General features: G+C 45.0%; 1 protein-coding gene across 1 annotated transcript in view; it reads right to left on the minus strand.

The window, feature by feature from the left end:
* TENM2 (teneurin transmembrane protein 2) overlaps window positions 1-20228 on the minus strand; it is a 380391-nt gene that overhangs the window by 101781 nt on the left and 258382 nt on the right. Inside the window, 1 exon segment of the mRNA XM_032593990.1 lies at window positions 12687-12833. Coding sequence (XP_032449881.1) covers window positions 12687-12833 — 147 coding nt within the window.

A 20228-nucleotide genomic window follows, 5' to 3' on the forward strand; every position in this document is an offset into this window, starting at 1 on the left:
TCCTAGTGAAATTGGTGGCATGATCTGGGTTGAGGTGGAAAGATATTACAAAACCATGACCTTGATGGTTGTGAATAAATGGAGGGCCAGACAAGGGTGCATGCCCAGATCTGTGCAGCAACATTCATAGACAAAGATGGCACATGAGAAATTCAGGAATGACCATTGCAGCAGACCACATGATAGTTGGGAAGTGACAGTAGTGGTGTTGGACACCAAAGAGTGCTTTGAGTGATGGGCGCCAGTGGGCTGGACGTTTCTCCCTGGATCTGCTCTCCCTGAGCCATGTGTTTTATGAGCGAGCATAGCAGAAGTAAGAGTAGGGGAAGCTGGCCCCAGTGACTTCAGTGTCCCTTTCTCTATGGTTTCCCCTTTCCCTTGCCTCTCTTCTCCCAGAACTCAGCAGCCTTGGACTCTTTGGAGAACCTAATATACAACTACTTTCAGAAGAAGGGTCTGGGAGGAGCACAAGCAAGACATTTAGAATTAGGAGAACTGGGCTCCAATCCCAGTGCTTCGCTGTTGACTTTGGGCAAACTACTCTCTAGCTCCTCAGTTTCTTTGTTGGCTAAATGCAATCCTCCATTGTTAAATGTCGGCAACTGATTCAAAGATGTTTTGTAGGCCAGATATTATCTGAGTGAGCTATCCAGATCACTGGGTTGTGATCTCTGAGGGAAAATACCATTCAATGTAGCATGAGTGGGTGTGGGATTGAGGAGGATACTTTAACGTTTTTTATTTTTTTAATTTTTTTTATTTTTTATTTTTGGGACAGAGAGAGACAGAGCATGAACGGGGGAGGGGCAGAGAGAGAGGGAGACACAGAATCGGAAACAGGCTCCAGGCTCCGAGCCATCAGCCCAGAGCCCGACGCGGGGCTCGAACTCACGGACTGCGAGATCGTGACCTGGCTGAAGTCGGACGCTTAACCGACTGCGCCACCCAGGCGCCCCGAGGAGGATACTTTAGAACAGGGACCAAATAATGGATTTCTGATTTCGAAATGTTATGTATTACTTGACATGATGGGCTTTTGGTTGGGAACAGTGTGTGTGTGGTTAGAGGATCTGAAGTCACATTACATAGGGAGATACTAATGATTAGACCTGTCATTTCAATAAGGTGGCATTCAGGCACTTTCTATAAACTTTCTAGTCAAACCTCACAAAATGTCTGTGAGGTTGGTGTTGCTGTTCCTAGTTTACAGATGAGGAAACAGAGGCTTGGATGGGTTAGGTGCTTTGCTCAAGGAAGTAAAACCAGTAAGAACTGGAGCCAAAACTTACACAAGTCTGCTTGACCCAAGAGCCTGTGGACCCTGGCAGAAAAGGGCACAACATTGACTCTGTGCCTGAGGGGGAATGGGAGAAGCTCCAGGAAGTCACAAAGGTAAGAGACCAGGGCCAGCTACCACATACCCTCTCCTAGCATGCTCTTCCCACATCTGTCCTTTATTCCAGTGCTCTTAAAAATGGTGACAGATCCCGGGAAGTTGGGGCCCTGAGCCCCTCTCCATAGTCCCATCTCTGTGGCAGGTGAGTACAGTGATGAACCCAGGGTCCATATGCCAATCAAGTTGCCACTGCCTTGGGATGCAGAACTTTTTGGCCTGTACTCCCCATCAGGTGACCCAGGGATGCCACACTTGGAGGAATCACTCTCTGTTAGCACTTGGGTTTCCCTCAAAATGACACCCATTGTGTCAAGTCAGTGATTCCCAAAGTGTCAGTATCACCTGGGTACTTGTTAGAAATGCATATCCCTCGGCCCTGCACCAGACCTACTGTATCAGAAACTCTGAGTGGGGCCCAGAAATCTGTGCATTATGCCTTCCAGGTGATTCTGATGCCCACCGAACCATAAGTGTTTTCCATGTATTAACTCATCTGAGCTCACAGCATCCTATGAGGTGGCAGCTAGCATTACAGAGGACAAAACAGACTTTCAGAGAACAGTTTGCCCCTATTCATACTGTGAATTAGTGGTTGAGCCAGGATGTGAACCCAGAGCTCCCTGGCCCCTAAGTCTCTTTATCACCCTGCCAGGCTGTCTCCCCTTAAAGATGCACATATGCAATGGAAGAAACATAAGGACAGGCCACTGTTTCTCCTCTGCTGTAAGCATATGTGTTTAGGAATAACCCAAGAAGATAGATGATTGCAATTTTGAAGACCAAGATGCTAAATGGAGGAAGGCAAGGCAAGTACTTGGGGTGAACTTCACTCTGCCCATCAAGGCACATAAGACCTGGCTCTCTCTGTCCAGACCTGCTTCCCAAGCCTCACCCTCCACCACTCTCCACACAGGGTTGTCCTGTCAGTTTTCTCAGAGGTCCCCAGATGTGTGCTGCTGCCTCATGCCTCTGTACCTTTGCCAGTTTCTTTGCCCACAGTGCTTTCCCTACGTTCCTGAGCGAAGTGCTCTGTAGCTCTCTAAATTCAATTTTACCTGCTCTGGAAGCCTCTGAAGCCCCTTCCTTCTCTGGGCTGCCATAGCCCCTCAGCCTTATTCTTAAGTGTATTTTTTTAAATGTTCATTTGTTTTTGAGAAGAGAGCACAAGCGGGGGAGGGGCAGAGAGTGAGGGAGACGTAGGATCTGAAGAGGGCTGTACACTGACAGCAAGTAAGCTGGATGTGGGGCTTGAACTCACCAACTGTGAGCTCATGACCTGAGCCAAAGTCAGACACTCAACCGACTGAGCCACCCAGGCGCCCCATCGTCTTTATTCTATCCTGAGTATATGGCTTTGTAGTGTCTGGTTTCACATATGTTTCATCCCCTCCACCAGACCTTGGATTCTTTGTGGACGAGTCTGTCTCATTCACTCATGTGGTCTGGCTGTGTGTGTGTGTGTGTGTGGCTGGTATAGGGCAAGGTGTTTGTTCACCACCATCCATGACAAGAGGTGCGAACAGGGCCAGAACTAGGGTAAAGTGAGTGACGCTGGCTTCAGTGCACAATTAAAGGGGCTCACTCTCTCTCAGGTGCATGGGTGCCTAGTCTCATTCTTAGGTCTCAGATTGACCTTATCAGTAATGCCAGGCACACATTCTCTTGAGGGTGACGGGGTCCCTGTGGGGGCAGCATGGCATAGAGGAAAGTGTGCTGGATTTACAGACAGGGAACCAGGCATCTGGCCCAGATCTGCCCTAGCCTGCTATTTGGCCTTGAAGAAGTTCCCTTCCCTCCCTGGGATTTTTGTACCTGCTGGAGAATCCATATTTTAGCCTCTCTGACTCTGACATTCCCAGACTCCATGATTATTGTGAATCAAAGAGGTAGTGTCCCTCAGCGTGTGTGGCCACAGAATTCTGGAAACGGGGTTAACAGATCAATGCTGAAATACCTTGAGCTCAGGAAAAGGGAGGGAATTCCCCTGGAAAGGTTTGGTTTTCATTGTGGGGGGGGGGAGGGGGAGAAGGGCAGGCCCTGACACAGAGCTTTGGAGCACACCTTGCAGTTTCCTTTGGATTCACGTTCGGCCACATAGTTCTGGCCCCTCTCCAATCCCCCAGAGCTCTTGGCTGAGAAGATAGAAAGTCAAATAAAAGAGCACAGGCCTTGGGCAGCTGCTCGTGCTGTGCTACAGAGAACGTCTAGCTATTTAAAGTCCAACTGTTCCACTTTCCCTGCTTGTACCCTAGCATTCCAGTGCGTAAGCACTTTGTGGGAAAAATGCATTCCACATAAAAACTGGGGGGTGGGGAAAGCTAACACCAATGCTATTTTTCAGAATGCTACAGAATTCATGTTTCTGAGGGGCAAAGGGTATTAAACACTCATAGATTGCCCTGCTCAGGTCCTGGACACAAGAGTCAGCTGCTGCAAGGGGCCCTCAAAGAAGGTTCTTGACTTGCATTCTGAGTCCTGGCATGGCTACATTTTAGCTGTGGGGCCTGGGTAAGCCAATCCACTTATCTGGCCCTTAGCATCTGCCTCGATGTAAAGGATACTGAAGGCTCTTCTGGGCTATTGTCGTGATTTTTTGGGGCAATGTGGGTAAAGTCTTAGTAAGTGCTCAATGCATCATGTCTCTGACATCAAGCCAAAGGACACTCCCTGTTCTGGAACTTTCCAGACCCGTCAGATATGTCCCTAGGAGATGTTAATATCTGCACCAGATTTCTCATTGTTGGCATTATTGACATCATGCCTTGTTGTGGGGGCTGTCCTGTGGATACAGGATTATTTTGCAGCATCCTGGGCCTCTACCCACTAGAGGCCAGTAGCATCTCCTTCCTTCCTCCCTGCTGTGACTCATAAAATATCTCCTGATGTTGTAAAATGTTCCTTGGAGAGTAAAGGTACCCCTGGTAGAGAAACACTGGTCTGGACTGAGGGGGGATTGTGGGAGCAAGAGAGCTAATCCTGGCACCAGGGCCCTTGAACCTTTATTCAAATGCTGGTCACAGGCACCAAGAGGGTACTTGCTGCAATCCAGGAAGTTTCTCTGGCCAAGAAAAAATACAGGAAGCCAATACAAGGCTATAAATGCTACCTCTTTGCCACCAGTTAAATCTGTGTTTTGATCCTTTAATTCCCTAAAATAAGTCCACAGTGTTTTAAATTATTAACTTTTTTTTTTTGCAAATTATGCATTTTAATCACAATTTTATGAAGAATATTTGATTTGTCATCTAATCAGGGAAAATATAATCCCTTAAGAGACACTTAATAATCATTTAAACTACTAAAAACTTCATTATAAAACACTGAAGGTGTGATGTTAGGTAAACCCATGAACGTTTACCCCACCTGCCAACAATTCCACGGTCAAATACATTTAGTGTGAAAAGGTCTTCAATGGACAAGTTTTCTGTTTGAGGTGACTTTTACTGAGGCTTCTTTATAAAAAAATTCTGTACTTGTTTGACCCTTCTTCAGAAACAGACTCCAAATTTTGTTAGCATTTTAGAAATGAGCTGCTGCCTTTACAGTAGCAAAGCAATCTATCACAGTGGTTAGTTGGAAGCCTATTTTGAATATTACTTTCTCAAACCTCTGTATCCTTATCTGTGAAATGGAAAAACTATGAAGAGACAGATTCATAGAACCTCTGTTTCTGCTATGAGGACACAGACAACATACCAGGAGGATATAGATGGGATAATTTAGGAGTGTGATATATGCTGTGAAGGAAACACCACAGGGGGATGGGAGAGAGACAGGGATAGATTTTACAGGTCAAGACAGGCCTCTTTGGGGAGGGGGCACTGGAGTGAGAACGGAGAATGGCTGCAAGGAGCCACTCATGCCAAATGCCCAGGTCAGAGAATTTCTGGCCCTGGGTCAGCAAAGGCCCTGAGGTGTGCCTCAACTTAGCATGTGAGGATGAGGGGCTGGCCAGAGAGGATGCAGCAGAGTGGCCGTGGAGGGCAGTTGGGGACAGGTGAGAGAGAAGGAAGGGACATGTCATAGAAGGCCCTGCAGGCTAAGGTGAAACATTTGATTTTGATTTTAACTACATGAGAAGCCCTTTGAGGGCATGGCATCTCATTTACAATTCAAAATGATCTCTCAGGCTGCTGTGTGGAGGAATAGACAGCATGATGCAGGAGCAGTAGCGTAGACCCCCACCTGTTGGTTGCCTTTCCCATTACCCAGATGCATACAAAGCTCTGCACAGGGCTCACTGCATGTAAACTCTCAACCAATGTCACTGATTATAGTCTTTATATGCAATAAAGAATGGATTCTATCTTTTTTTTTAAGTTCCATAGAAAACTGGCCCCCAACCCTCAGTTTCCTAAACAGAAGGTTCTCTAGTTAAATATGTTCCCCAAGGTCAAAGATCTTATTTACACTAGATGATCCAGAATAATTTCAGCCCTCTGTTGCCATGCGGTCCTCAGTTGGGGTTAGTTCTGCTTCTCTCCCAAGGAAAAGAGACCCAGTGCCTGGCCAGCTGGCAGTGGCCTCACGGCCAAATTTTCCTCCTCAGCATTAGATATATTGTCTTCCTCTCTGGGAGCTAATTGGGGACTCTGTTTATGACTCCAGATACATTTGCCACAAGGTCTTTGGACTGCAAGGGGAATCCTCATCCAACCCAATTAATAGAGCAATGTTGCACTTCTAAGCTGACCCCCACCCAACCAATCCATCAACATGATTTGCACACATTAATCAAGGCATTTACAATGGGTTCACCAAGCTTCATCTCTCATTGGATGAAGAAATGGGACTATTTGGACTTGACAACTATAACTCTTCCAGAGTCCCTGAAGTCCTAAGCTTGGCTCTGCTAAATGCACAGACAAGGTGTTATTAATTAACAATTGAGATAAATGCCGGAATAGCATCCCTGAATCATGTCAAACCAATTTGGATGGTTATGGGATGGGGAAAGGGGGGAGGAGGCTGTGGGCAAGGGGTGGGCTTTGTCTGTTCCAAGTGCTTTGGACAGACTCCAGTGTTATTTCTCCTCATTTAGACCTGGCTGGAGTGCCTGGAACTCAGGCCAGCATCCACATCTCTTAACCCAAGGCAGCCTCCTTTGGAGACAAACAAGGAACCAAACTTCGCAGTTGGAGGAGAGCTGGAAAATACTGTTGTGAAGAGCGGCCCGAGTGGAGCCTTTAATTTAAGGAGAGAAATGTAGAAGCTGCTGGTGGATGGAAGAGCCACAATCAGGGGTTAATGACCACACAGAATGGTGGCTTTGAAGACTCTCCTAGGAGAAAGACTGAAGACATTGGCCTCCATATTGTGATGGGCTTTCTCTCCTGTCCTGTGGCCGACACCCACACTCCGTGATAGTCACTTCTCTATGCTCCCACTGAAGGAAGGTCTTCCACTCTGTCAGCCCTGACTATAATAATTATAATAATGTGTTTATATATCTTATCTTTCCAGATGGATGTGGACTCTTTGCAGACATGTATCATATCTTATTATTTCCAGTGTCTAACATTCAGTAAACCCTCAATGAATCTTTGTTAAACCATGAACAAATAGCTAGTGGATGGGTGGATGGATGCGAATCTCCTGATGATGGAGAGTTAAAGGAGTTTTAAAATTTGAAGGTTTTTAAGTTTTTTTTTTTAATTTTGAGAGACAGAGAGAGAGAGAGAGAGAGAGAGAGAGCCAGCACAAGGAGGTGAGGGACAAAGAGAAGGAGAGACAGAATCCCAAGCAGGCTCTGCATGATCAGCACAGAGCCTGGTGCGGGGCCCGAGCTCACGAACCATGAAATCATGATCTAAGCTGAGATCAAGAGTCAGATGCTTAACTGACTGAGCCACCCAGGAGGCCAAAAGGTTTTTTTTTAATTTGGAAGCAAACATTGGTCACCTCTTCATCCAGGAATGGAAAACACTTCTAAAACACACTCAAATTATTCACTCGAAAACTAAACATGAGAAAGTGTTAATATTTTTTCAATTACTTTTTTTTAAGTTTATTTAGTGATTTTTGAGAGAGAGAGAGAGAGATTGTGTGTGTGTGAATGGGGGAGGGGCAGAGAGAGAATCCCAGCTAGGCTCTGCACTGTCAGCATGAAGCCCAATGTGGGGCTCGGCAAAGGGCTCAAACTCATGAACTGTGAGATCATGACATGAGCTGAAATCAAGAGTCAGAGGCTTAACCGAATGAGCCACCCAGGTGCCCCACTTATTTCTTCTTGAAATAAAACTCCCCTTTCCTCACTTTACTTCTTTTGTGTTCTAGGAATTCTAGGAGGGAGGGTTTGGGGTGTAGGCACTATGACCTTGGGCTGGGTCAGCCCACTCAGTGGAAACTATTATTTAAACAAGTTTGGGTCTGCAGACCACTTGTATCAGAATCCTCTGGGGTGTTTGGCAAAAATGCAGATTCCTATATCCCATATTTGACTTAATAAATCAGAATCTCAAGGGCAGGGGCCTAGAAATTGAAATGTTTTTTAATTCCTTTTTTAATGTTTATTCATTTTTTCAGAGAGAGAGAGAGAGAGAGAGAGAGAGAGAGAGAACACACATGAGCAGGGGAGGGGCAGAAAGAGAAGGAGACAGTGAATAAGAATCAGGCTCCATGGGGCGCCTGGGTGGCGCAGTCAGTTAAGCGTCCGACTTCAGCCAGGTCACGATCTCGTGGTCCGTGAGTTCGAGCCCCGCATCAGGCTCTGGGCTGACAGCTCAGAGCCTGGAGCCTGTTTCCGATTCTGTGTCTCCCTCTCTCTCTGCCCCTCCCCCGTTCATGCTCTGTCTCTCTCTGTCCCAAAAATAAATAAACGTTGAAAAAAAAATTAAAAAAAAAAAGAATCAGGCTCCAGGCTCTGAGCTGTCAGCACAGAGCCCAATACGGTGCTAGAGCTCACAAACCGTGAGATCATGACCTGAGCTGAAGTTGGGTTCTTAACTGACTGAGCCACCCAGGCAGCCCTAGAAATCTAAATTTTAAGCAAGCTCTCCAGGGTGGTATACAATGCTGAAATTTGATAAGCACTAGTTAGAACCTCAGTGGTTATGGACTGTGGGAAAATTATTGATTGGGCTCCATCTATGTGGATTCGGCATCCATTCTAGAAAATAGCAGCAACATCACTACTAATGACATTAGAGCTGGCAGCAGCCAACATGTGGGGACATCCCATGAGCCAGGCACTTTGTGAAACATATTGCATATGTTCCTCAGTGAAACTTCACATCTACTAATGGAGGTGGCATTATCATGCCTATTTCAAAGACAAGAAAAGACTTTGAGGAGTCAAGTTACTCGCAGAAGTGGGACACAAAGACTGATCCCTGAGCCTAGGCTTTTAACCTTTATGATGTTAGGGTGTCACCTGAGTAACCAGAGGAGTGACAGGAGAAGGAATAAAAGTCTAACTTTCAGGGCTGTGTTCAAGCAACAGAGGGAAACACAGACAGCTCGCTAATGCAGTAAAGCAGGATGTGATGCAAGTGGGACTGTGGACAAGCTCAGCTTAGGAAGGGCTTTCTCCCACCCCCTCCACTCCAGGCCCCCACCCACAGACTGGAGAGGACATCTGATGGGATTCCATGGGCACTTCAGACAGATTCTCAGGTTGGCTTGAAATGATGGGAGCTGGGCTTTGTAGAGACAGAGGGCTGGAGCTCCTGACTCTTAAGTTCTGGTTGATAAAAGGGTGTGGGGAAGGAGAAGGGCCTGTCTTTCTAGGCCAGACGGTCTAACAACGCTTCCCCACTTCGAGGTTCCCACTTTTAGAGGAAATCTACACCCTTTCTCCTACCCCTGGCTGTGATGAACTAAATCTCACACCTCTGACTTGGTGGTGATAATTAAATATTATCCGCCTGTCACTTGATGCACATGTTGTGTGTATTCTCAGACTTTAATGAGCTGGTATTTGTCTTCTGTAAGCAAAAATATTTCTTTGAGTCTCTTCTTTTTCAAATTGGGGTGAGCAGTTCAAGTGAAGATCTCTCACTATTAAAAAGACAGTCTACTTGCTGGCATGTGTATCTGAACTGTTTCTACTTCTTCTTAGGGTCAATGGCAGGGAAAGCTTACCCCTTCAGAATCAGCCATTGCTTTCCTGAGGTTAAGTTAGTGGTCACATGGTTGGGGGGGCGGTTGTTGGGAGACTTTGAAAGGGATGGGATTAAGAATGCAGGGAACCAGCATAAACTGGTTTTGTGGGATATTTGAATGCAGCTTTTTCCAACACGGCTTCTCCTATAAGCACCGCAGAATCCAGAAAATATTTGAGTGAAAATTTTCTCAAGTCTTCTAAGGAAGGCACTTAGCTAGTACCATTCTAGATGCATAGGAGAAGAGTTAACTCATTCCATATAATGAATGTCTTAGGACAGTGGCTCTCAAAGAGAACCTGCATCAGCATTACTTGGAAATTTACCAGAAGTTAAAATTCTTGCATCCCACCCCAGGTCTGTGGAATCAGAAATTCGGGGGGATTTAGCAATCAGTGTTCAATCAAGCCTTCCAGGTGGTTTTGCTATAAGCTAAAGTTTCAGAACTACTAGTGGCCATAAAGCACCAGGGCTTAATTCTCTCCCAGAGGAGCCCAGTGTGAAAAAGGCCGTTAAAAGGGCTTCAAACATCTGCGTCAATATTTGTATCTATATCTATCTCAGTTTAAAATAAAAAAAAACATCTATCACTTTAAACTGAGATTTTTTTTTAAACGTAGAGTGTTCCCAGATGAAAAAATGATTTGCCTCTTCCAACTCACTTTGGATGAGCATCCTGTTACTTCCCCATTCATGAGGTTCATAACAAATGTGTTCATTGCAGCTGCTCCCCAGGCTGATATTCATGCTCTGTCTGGGTGCCTCCTCTGACCTACTGTCAGGTTTGGAAGCCACAAAGCCTTGGTTGAGAACTCCCAAAGCAGGAGAGAGCCTGGGGCAGAACTCCTACCCCCACCAAAACAAACAAAAAAGTGATATAATTAGTGTGCTGCAGGATTGGATCTGGAGTTGATGAGGAGCAACTTTAATATTTATCAATAAACAGCAAAGTGCTTAGCACACCTCCTAGGGAAGTAATTAACCATAAAAAGGATACTCTGCGCTGAGGAATCTCCTCCAAAAAAAGAACTCAGTTAATTGTGAATTGCTTACGCCAGGTGAGAGACAATCCGTGTCTACCTCTCTCACCTGACATAAGCAACTCTGAATTAACTGGGAGGTTCTTTTTATAAACACTGTGCGGAGCCTTTTTTTTTTCTTGGTGGCTAATTACTTCCTTGGGAGGTTTGCTTTAATAGTTCCCATAACAAGGGCCATTATTGTCTTTAGCATAATCACTGCCTCATTTGCTTTTGTGCCTTGCCTTTCTGATGCTCTGCCTCTGCCCAGTGGGAGGGACCCTGCACTGTGCTTGTAGCCTAGTCCTCAGACCAGCACCAGTCGCACCTATTGAAGCCTCCTCTAGCTCCACTATTTCAGGAATTTGGTTTTCTCCTGGAACGAGCTGCGATCAGGGAGGGGTAGGGCTGGTGGAGAAGGACATAGATGGTGCAGGTTATGTTGGGGAGACTGAGTCCCCCTTCCCTATGTGCAGCATTCCAGCCATTTGCTATGCTTTTACCTGCTGACATCTGCAGTGGGGAAGGGCACCAGAGCAGCAGCTCCTTTCTGCAAGAGGAAGGAGCTGATCTATCTGTAAGCAACCACTTTGCTAAGTGAAATCACCAGGGACCAGGAAAAAAAACCAAAAACTGAACCTTGTCAGGATAGGTAATGTGATTTTGACTCAGTCTTGGGAAAAAAAAAATGTATGGATATATGCAGTTATGCCTCACTTCATTCAAAAATGAATTAAAGTGGCTTCTGTTTTGGCTCTGTTTCAGTAAGGTAATGAATGAATGGGAGCTCTGTAAATTACATTGGCTCTATAAACTTTTTTGATTGGTGTACTCCTATCATTATATGTATGTTAGCTTATTTACACATTATGTACATGTATAACAGCAAGAATATATTATGGAAATTGCAAAGTGTCTATTAAGAGAACGAGGAAAAGTAAAAATAGAATATCTAACACTTTCAACCATCACCCTGATGGATTACACCCCCTTCTGGACACTACCTAAACTGACCTTGGGGTCATGAGGGCAGGAGATGACACTTCCAGAGCACAGGGATTGACAGAGTGGGACTATACACATTTTTATTAAATCAAATAGTTGAATGCATGGATCCTGTTACACTCTGAAACAACTTGCACTCTGAGGGAATTCTGACCAGTTAGTAATTTTGGTGGGAGTGGGGCACACACCTGTACTAAAGCCTAGGGAGCACTGCTCCACATTCTTAGGAAATCACACAGCCCCTATGCTACTGCAACTCCATTTAGCCCCAGAATTTTACCATTTCATCAGGGAATAACACAGGAAAGAAAATTCAATTCAGAGGTTCAGAACAGGGATTGGCAAATTTCCTATAAAGGGCCAGAGAGTAAATATTTTAGGCTTTATCAGCCATGTGGTCTCTGTCTAACTATTCAATGCTGCCTTTGAGGGTGATACATAAACTAATAGGCAATAGGCTATCTTCCAATAAAACTTCATAAATGAACACTGAAATTTGAATTCTACACAGTTTTCACATCTCTTGAAATATTGTTCTTTAGATTCCCACCCCACCCCCCCAACCTTTTGAAATGTAGAAACCAGTTTTTAGCTATATAATGCCAGGCAATGCATTGGATTCGGTCTGTAGTTTGCCAACCACTGTTTGGAAAGTGGACTTTGGAGTCAGATCTGGGTTTGCGTCCCAATTTTACGATTGGTAGCTCTTATAAAGTTACTTAACTATGGTGTAAGCTTCAGTTTCCTCATTTGTAAAGTAACATCTCAAAGGGCTGTAAGGATGGAGGGATTGCCTGTGATGTCTGAGCACAGCGTGAAGCACATATTGTGATCATCATCATCGATTTGTTTGTAACTTCCAGCCCTGAAGGGTCAGGCAGGAGCAGGGACCCAAAGGCAGAGCCAGGGCCCAGCCACCTTTCTGTGGTGGTGCTACTTGCCAATCCAAAGCCAGCATCAAACCCCAGTGCCTTCAGCCTTGTCTCCAGGAGCCCCCCCCCCCCCCCCCCCCCCCGTTCTTTGCTGCATTTGCTTCAAAGGAAATGTTACAACAACATTTGACAATAGTATAGGGGAGGTCTTTCAGGAAAAAAATGACTCATGACGGAAGTATACACAATGCTCTGCTCTTGAGGGGCTGGGAATTAGAAGACGCTTGCTCACCTCCCTCATTATCCTTGTTATCAGCACAGGAGGTTTCCATGGCAACGTTGCATCCGGGCCCTCTCCAGCCGGTCTGGCAGACACACTGCCAGCTGTTCTGACCCAGCGTGCATCTCCCGTTGCCGTTGCACAAATCAGGGCAGCCATCTGGTTGGAGAAATGGAGAGGATGAGAAGGAGGGACGTGAGGCCATGCTGGGGCTGCAGGGGAGCCATGCAAAGGGGGAGCAAGGCCGCAGGGCAGCCACTGGGCCAGCCTCAGAGTGGGGCCCGTGCCTGCCTTCGAAAGAGTCAGGGAAGCAGGCAATGCATGCAGTTGCAAGACAGTGGGGTCCCAGATGCAGGGGATCCCCAATGACACTGACCTGTGTGAAGGGGTCTGAGGCAACCTTCCCAAAGTGGGGAATATTCCAGAAAACTAAACCAGCTCTGAGCTTAAAAGCCTAGGTAGGCTGTTATTTCTAGCCAGTAGCTCAAAAGTGAGGCTACCTCCAAAAAAATTTTTTTTCCTCCATTTTTTTTTAGAAGTACCTTCTGCAGAAAAGAGAAAATTCCCTATCAACCCAGGATGGAGGCAAAGTGCCCTCCATCATTCAGAATCTCAAGGATACACTTATGTATGATTATTACAAGCTTCTTAGGACCAAGAACTGGATGGCTCTGCTGGGCCATTTTCATATTTTTGTAATATTTAGTTTTAAGGGGGCACTTTAAAATGTTGGCTGTTTATCACTCAACCTATTTATATCATGATTTAAAAATACTGCTGAATCTGAAGGCTGTGGAAGGAGTGGGTACTCAGTGTCATGAATGGGGAAAAGAGAGCAATGTGTATGTGCATGGGGAATGAGGTGGTGCTCGAGTAATTCCGATTTTGTGGTAATATTTTCTTTTCTCTTTTCTTTTTCCTGCGGTGGGGAGGAGTACAAAATCAGCAGCCTACCTAATTCCCTAATCGCTCCAGCACCCCAAAACTCTGCACCTACCACTCTTCTGACCTGAGCTTGGGTGCCAGGAGCCCGGGTGAGGGAAGAGGAGGAAGGGTAGCAGGGAGCACTAACAAGGGAGGGAAAAGTCGCCCCCCCCCCCCGCCCCGGCAGAGCCTCTGTCACCCTTTATAGGATGTGGAGAGCAGCAGTGAATTGGTAGGATATCACCACACTCCCAAAACCTACTTGCTGGAAAGCTTTCCTGGATATGTTTTCATTTTTCCTTTAACAGCTTTATTGAGCCATAATTTACATACCATAAAATTCACCTGTTTTAAGTGCACAATGCAGTGACTTCTGGTAAATTTACAGAGTTCTGCAACCTAGGTATGTTCTTCTTACTTCATTTAAATATACCCCAAATGACCACTAATTTAATTGTCCCAAGAATGTAACTTCCCTGAATATCTATCTCTAATTCTATCTCCACCTCTGTCACCATATCTATCTCCAGCTCTTTCTATATCTAGTTTTAAACCACACAAAGTGCAGTGGGCGGGGGCGGGGGGAGGTTGGACTGTTGTGAGGGGATGAAGAGCTTTGCAATGAGGGAGGCAATTGATGTGAAACCATTCTGGCCCAAGTCTTCTGAATCAAAAGCATGCATCTCCCCCTACTTCTCTCTCCAGGGTTCCACAGGCCTTAGAATGACATTTTAGCTCTCTTCTCTTGAGTTTCCCTTGTGAGAATGCCAACAAACCTAATCTGTGCATGTGGCAGTGGTGGGAATTGAAAGGACTCCCCCCAGGAGGAAAGGTCTGGAGTGTCTGAAAATGAGTTGAAATTTGCTTATTTAAGATATCTTACATTTGAAAATTGTTCCCTCCAATCCTTTCCAGATAGTGTATGGGTTAGGACCTGAGAGAACAGGATAAGGAAAGGAGGAGAAATTCTATGTGGGGGAGTCTCTGTGAGGAAGCTGAGCTGGCTTGAGAGGAGAAACAGGAGACTGTTACCAGAGAACCTGTTTCCTTTTGCTGTGTAGCCCAGCACTAAATCCAGGATGCAAACAAAGCATAAGTGTCTGCATAGCTCAAGAAAAACTTGCTGGTATCCATACTTATTTTTACAGATCCCAGACCCAAATTTCCATTCCTTTCCTTACCAAGGAAGTGCCCATGGCCCTGCCTGGAGAACTGCTGACCTCCCCTTTGTTCATACTGTGGGTGTGTTCTGGGAGTGGAAGCCATCAGTTTCAGAGAATTACCACAAACATTTCACAGGAGCAAAATGAAACTCAGTAGGAAAAGCCCAAGGGACTTATCAGAGGTTCTCAAGGAAAAGAGTGTATCTCCAACCTCCAGCCACCTCCAGCTTTACAATTTCCACCAGTAGAGTTTTGGTTGAATGGATCACAGGGAATACACTAAATGACAGACCTAGCAACATTTGCTCGGCACGCCATCTATTATATGTGCTTTGTTATTTAGCCACTTTGAGGTCTCATGTTTGACTAAAATCACACCCAAAGTCTCAATAGAAGCCTCATTGTGCAGGAAACCCACGTCGACTACATAAAGTTTAAATTTGCAAAGAACACTAGCATGTCAGTCAGAGATAGGCACTCAAAATATCTGTGCTCTTAGATTGAAATGAAGCTTTTTCCCCCTTTCTCTTTCTCTTTTGATTTTTTTTCCTCCCCCCAACCAACCGAAGTGAGATAAACAGACCACAGTAGCAGGTTTTCTCCACATCATATGAGGAAGATGAAAACATGAACAGTGGGAAGCTGGCAAATCTCTGAGAAGTTTCGGGGTAGCTGGGAATTAATGGACAGCACTTTGCTTTTAGCTTGAAGAGGAGGAAAGTAGCCTTGGCAGGTGCGTGGTGTTGCTAGGCAACCCCAAGCTATCCCCAGCACAAGTTCATTCGGCTGATGGCCTTCTGAGGAGGTGATTCGTTGTGTTTGTAAAGTGCAAAGCCAGCTTCTGCTTAAGGAAAAACAAAATGTAGGAAGTAATTAGTCTGGAGGGCAAATGGGCATCAGGTGGCAACTTTTCTCTGGAGAGGATTTTACAACTAAAGTTGGAATGGACTTATGGGCTCATGCTTGGGGATCCAAGAGATCTCCCATATGGAGTCTTCTGGATTTCAGGCTAGCACTGCTGACTTCCTTCAGTGTCCACCTCTGAGATCACTGATATAGAATGTGGTAAGGCACATTTTTTCATTCTTTGCACAGCTAGGCAGCTGGCTGTCTAGAGACTCCAGGTTCTATCATGACCCTAGGCTAGTGGGTCTCCACTGAGGCTCGTTAGTTCCTTTTTCTTCTTTTAGGGGACACTTGGCAAGGTCTGGAGACATTTTTGATTATCACAACTTGGGGAGGATGCTACTGACATCTAGTGCATAGAGGTCAGGAGTACCGCTTGACATTCTAAAATGCACAGGACAGGGGCGCCTGGGTGGCGCAGTCGGTTAAGCGTCCGACTTCAGCCAGGTCACGATCTCGCGGTCCGTGAGTTCGAGCCCCGCGTCGGGCTCTGGGCTGATGGCTCAGAGCCTGGAGCCTGTTTCCGATTCTGTGTCTCCCTCTCTCTCTGCCCCTCCCCCGTTCATGCTCTGTCTCTCTCTGTCCCAAAAATAAATAAAATTTGAAAAAAAAATTAAAAAAAAAAAATAAAATGCACAGGACAGTCTGCATAACAATACAGCTTCAAATGTCAATAGTGCCAAGGTTGAGAAACCTTTCCCTGGACCCTCAACTCCATGAAACTGGAGAGTTCCTTGTTTGCTGGCCTCATGTCAGGCACATTGTAGATGCTTGAATGAATGGCCAGTCAGGTTGTGCTGTATCATTTCAGCCTGCCTTATCTGTAAACTCTTCTGAGAGTCATGAGAATATGGGGGCCCCCTTCTCAAAGATCAAAAGAGAACTTTCAAGGCCATCAGTGATATCTTGGGCTGGTTCTATCAGAATTCCAATGCCTTTGGCAGGGTGGAAATGATATAGTTTCTAAGACTTCTACATATAGAATTTCAACCACTAAAACAACAACAACAACAGCAACAACAACAACAACAACAACAATCCATCAACACAGTTACCAGGTAGGCAGGCTTTTTGCCTTGACAAAAATTAGACCTAATGCAGAAATTTGGGATTAAAAAAAACAACAACCCAAAACTCATACTCCGATGACTCCCAAATCTTTACCTCCAGTCCTCTGAGGTCTATACATGGACTCCAACTCACATCTCAACATCTCCATCTGTTCACTCACAAGTACCTCAAACTCAAGAGAATTTGGCCTCTTTACCCCCTACCCCCCAAACTCTGATCTATTGATCAATGAATGGCACTTCCATGTACCTCAATGCCACAACCTTAGAGTCATTCTTAATACCCTCCACAGTCCTCCACCACCTCTGTCATCTCTTATACCTTGTCAACAACCAAGTCCTGCCTGATTTTTATCTTAACAATAAGAAGTCCTACTTGTCCTTCCTCCTAAATATCTCTGGAATCTGCATTTTGTTCCCACCCCCACTGCCTTGCATTAATCCAAGCCTCCTCATCTTTGCTCTGGACTCTTGTGAAAGCCTCCTAACTGGTCTCCCTGCTTCCAGTCTTGCACCACCATCCACTTCTCTATGTTCAGGAAACTACACAAAACACATCCACAGCTTTCCATTGACCCCAAGGTAGAGGCTGAAGTCTTTCACCTGGCTTACAGACCTTATGTGAACTTGTTCTCATGTCAGCCCATCTCTGTATCACTTTAGGCTTTGGTCAGATCAAAACTGTTCAGTCTTTCTTCATCTGCCTAACTTCAACCATTCTTCAGATCCCCACCCAGAAGTCATCTCTAGGAAGACTTTCCAAAGCTCCCAGTTCCAGGCTAGCTACACCTGTGATAGTGCTTTTATCCTGCCCTATCCTATCCTACCCTACCCTACCCTACCCTTGCTTACCCTGCCCTACCCCATCCTGCTCTGCCCTAGCCTAGCCTAGCCTACCCTATCCTACCCCACCTTACTTTATCCTATCCTACCCTATCCTATCCTACCATATCCACCACACTGTATCAGAACTGTCTAGCATCTCCTTGATACTTGCATCCATGTAGCAGCCACTCCTTAAGACATTTTACTGTCACTTGCTAGAAAATTATTGCAATAAATGTGTACATAGCCAACTATAATTTGAATGGTGCCTCTAGACTTATGCAGTGTACAACTGAACAGCTTCCCTGGGCACTCCTGTTATGAAGTAAATCTGTCAGGGCAGGTGCCATGTCTATCCTGTTTACTCTTGGATTGCTAATACTCAATAAATAGGGAAATAAATGAATGTCTTTTAACTGAACTCAGAATCTCCAACATCTTTAGCAGAGTGGAAATGGAATTGTTTCCAAGACTTTACTACACATGGAATTCTAAACACTAGCCCCCCCCCCCAAAACCAAACAACAACAAAAACCTCCAATGACACAGTTACCAGGTAGGCAGGCTTTTTGTCTTAACAAATATTAGGCATGAGGAAAATAATGTCTAAAGTACAGTAAAAAGGGGAGCATAAATGCACTTGAAGAAAGCTGTAATTACCATAAAAGGCTTTTCTAAAAAAGCATCAAGGAATGTTCTGCCATGTGCAGCAATTTAGAGGTAGAAATAAGTGGCTAATAGTATATAAGGGGTGTAAGGGGTATGTAGTGTATAAGGGGTGTAGAAAGAGAAGAAGGATCTTAACATTCAGCATCAAGCACACCTTAGAAAAGCACACCCTACCCAGATAGAAATGAAGGTGAAAACACAAAACAGGCTGTGTATAAATGAGGACAGATGACAGGAAAGCTTGAAAAGTGATGGATCCCTGCTTGGCTCAAGAGACCATTAGGAGAGCTACTGCATCCTGGAATAAACCCTGGTGGAAAGTCTTCTGAATCAAGGGGAAAACCTTAACCTGGTTGGGGTCAGAAAATTCTGGGATTAAAACCTAGATTCGCCTCTTGCTGTCTGTGTGACCTTGAGCTGGTGTTTCACCTCTTACTCCTGTTGGTAAAACTCTGTATCTTACAAATTAATCTTATTTACTGTCCTTCCCAATATAACCTGCATGAAGGCTGGGACTTTGGTCTCTTTTGTTCACTGAGATATCTTCAGTGTCTAGAAAAACAGTTGGCATATAACAGGCATTTATTAAATGTTTGTTGAATAAATAACTCAACAAAGGTGATGATGATACTTTGTACAGATGCCAGAGGGGTGAAATGAAATTATACAGGTAGAGGTTTTAGCATAGAGCTTGGTATATTGTGAATGTTCAATAGATAGTAGCTCTTGTAGTTCGTGTTGATATGGCTGCTCTTGCAAACATTACAGTTAGTGCTGGGCTTTTCTCTGGGGCAAAGTTATAAGCGCAGGCTATTTCTCTTTGCCTTACCTCCAGGTCAGGATAAAAAACACAAGCCTATCCTGTTTCAGGTTAAAAAAAAAAAAAAAACTCCAGTATTCTCAGTATATGACTGCATCCAAGAACCCAGCAATGCCAAGTTGGTCTGAGTAAGTGAGAGGAAAACCCACTGAAGCTAAGGGCAATTCTGAGGGGCAGGAGAGTTGAAGGTAGAATAAATGGTGGCTTTTTCTCTTGGACAGGATTGTACTTTGGCATGTTAACTTAATTAGGGAACCCCTCTCTTTCAATTGTTTTAGATATCACTGTTTTCTGAGAGCTGGGCATTTGTTGGAATTGAGAAGCGGATACACACTGGAAATATGTAATAGAGTCTTCCATTGCATTCCAGAACTCTTTGGAATTGAAAATAGCTGAGGTGTTGGGGACCGTGTATCACCAGGGGTTCAGCAGCCATTTATACTAAACAGCAGTGGCAGACACTCAGAAAATTAATTTGGTGCTTCAAGACACTCTGGGGAAAGCTCAAACTAATTTAGAAGACTGGCTGCCAAAGAAGCATTCTGGTACCCAGAAAATGGAAGTGCTTGTCCCTCTTGCTCACCTGTGTGAGGAGGAGGGAGCTATGTAGGGACTCTGTTTCTAGGTACAAATTGGCATGGAAACTCAGCCATGAACCTGTACCTGAATGGCTGCTTCTGCTTTGTTAGGGAAGACATGGCAAATCCAGAGACAGATGTTTTTCTCTGTTTCAGCAGCCTCTGTATGTCTTAAAGGGTTTGTGTAGGAGAGCATATGGGGGATGCTGGGTAGGGATGGCTGGGAAGGCTAGTGATCCTTTCCATGGTCCACTGCTCATCTTCTGCTCATAAGGCAGAAATCATACCCCTCAGCCTTAGGAGCAACAGAAGCAGCAGAGCCTCCGTGCAAGGGGACATAAATTTGGATCCAGCTGTCTATGTTGCATGTTTCCTGGATGCACCTGGATTCTCACTGATCAGCATCATTTCTGTCTGCCCAGGAAAAGGAAGGCAGCAGGCTTAGCCTTGGCCTCAGAGAAAATGGTGAACTTAAAAACAAATTCCTTCCACATTGGAGAGAAAAGGGGAAAGGAAGATACATCTTTTTTTTTTTTTTTTTTTTTTTTTACCTGTTTTGATGCTTTAAGCTCCTATTATTACTTTGTTTTTCTGAACCA

The sequence above is a fragment of the Lynx canadensis genome, chromosome A1 (assembly GCF_007474595.2).
Source record: "Lynx canadensis isolate LIC74 chromosome A1, mLynCan4.pri.v2, whole genome shotgun sequence".
NCBI lineage: Eukaryota > Metazoa > Chordata > Mammalia > Carnivora > Felidae > Lynx > Lynx canadensis.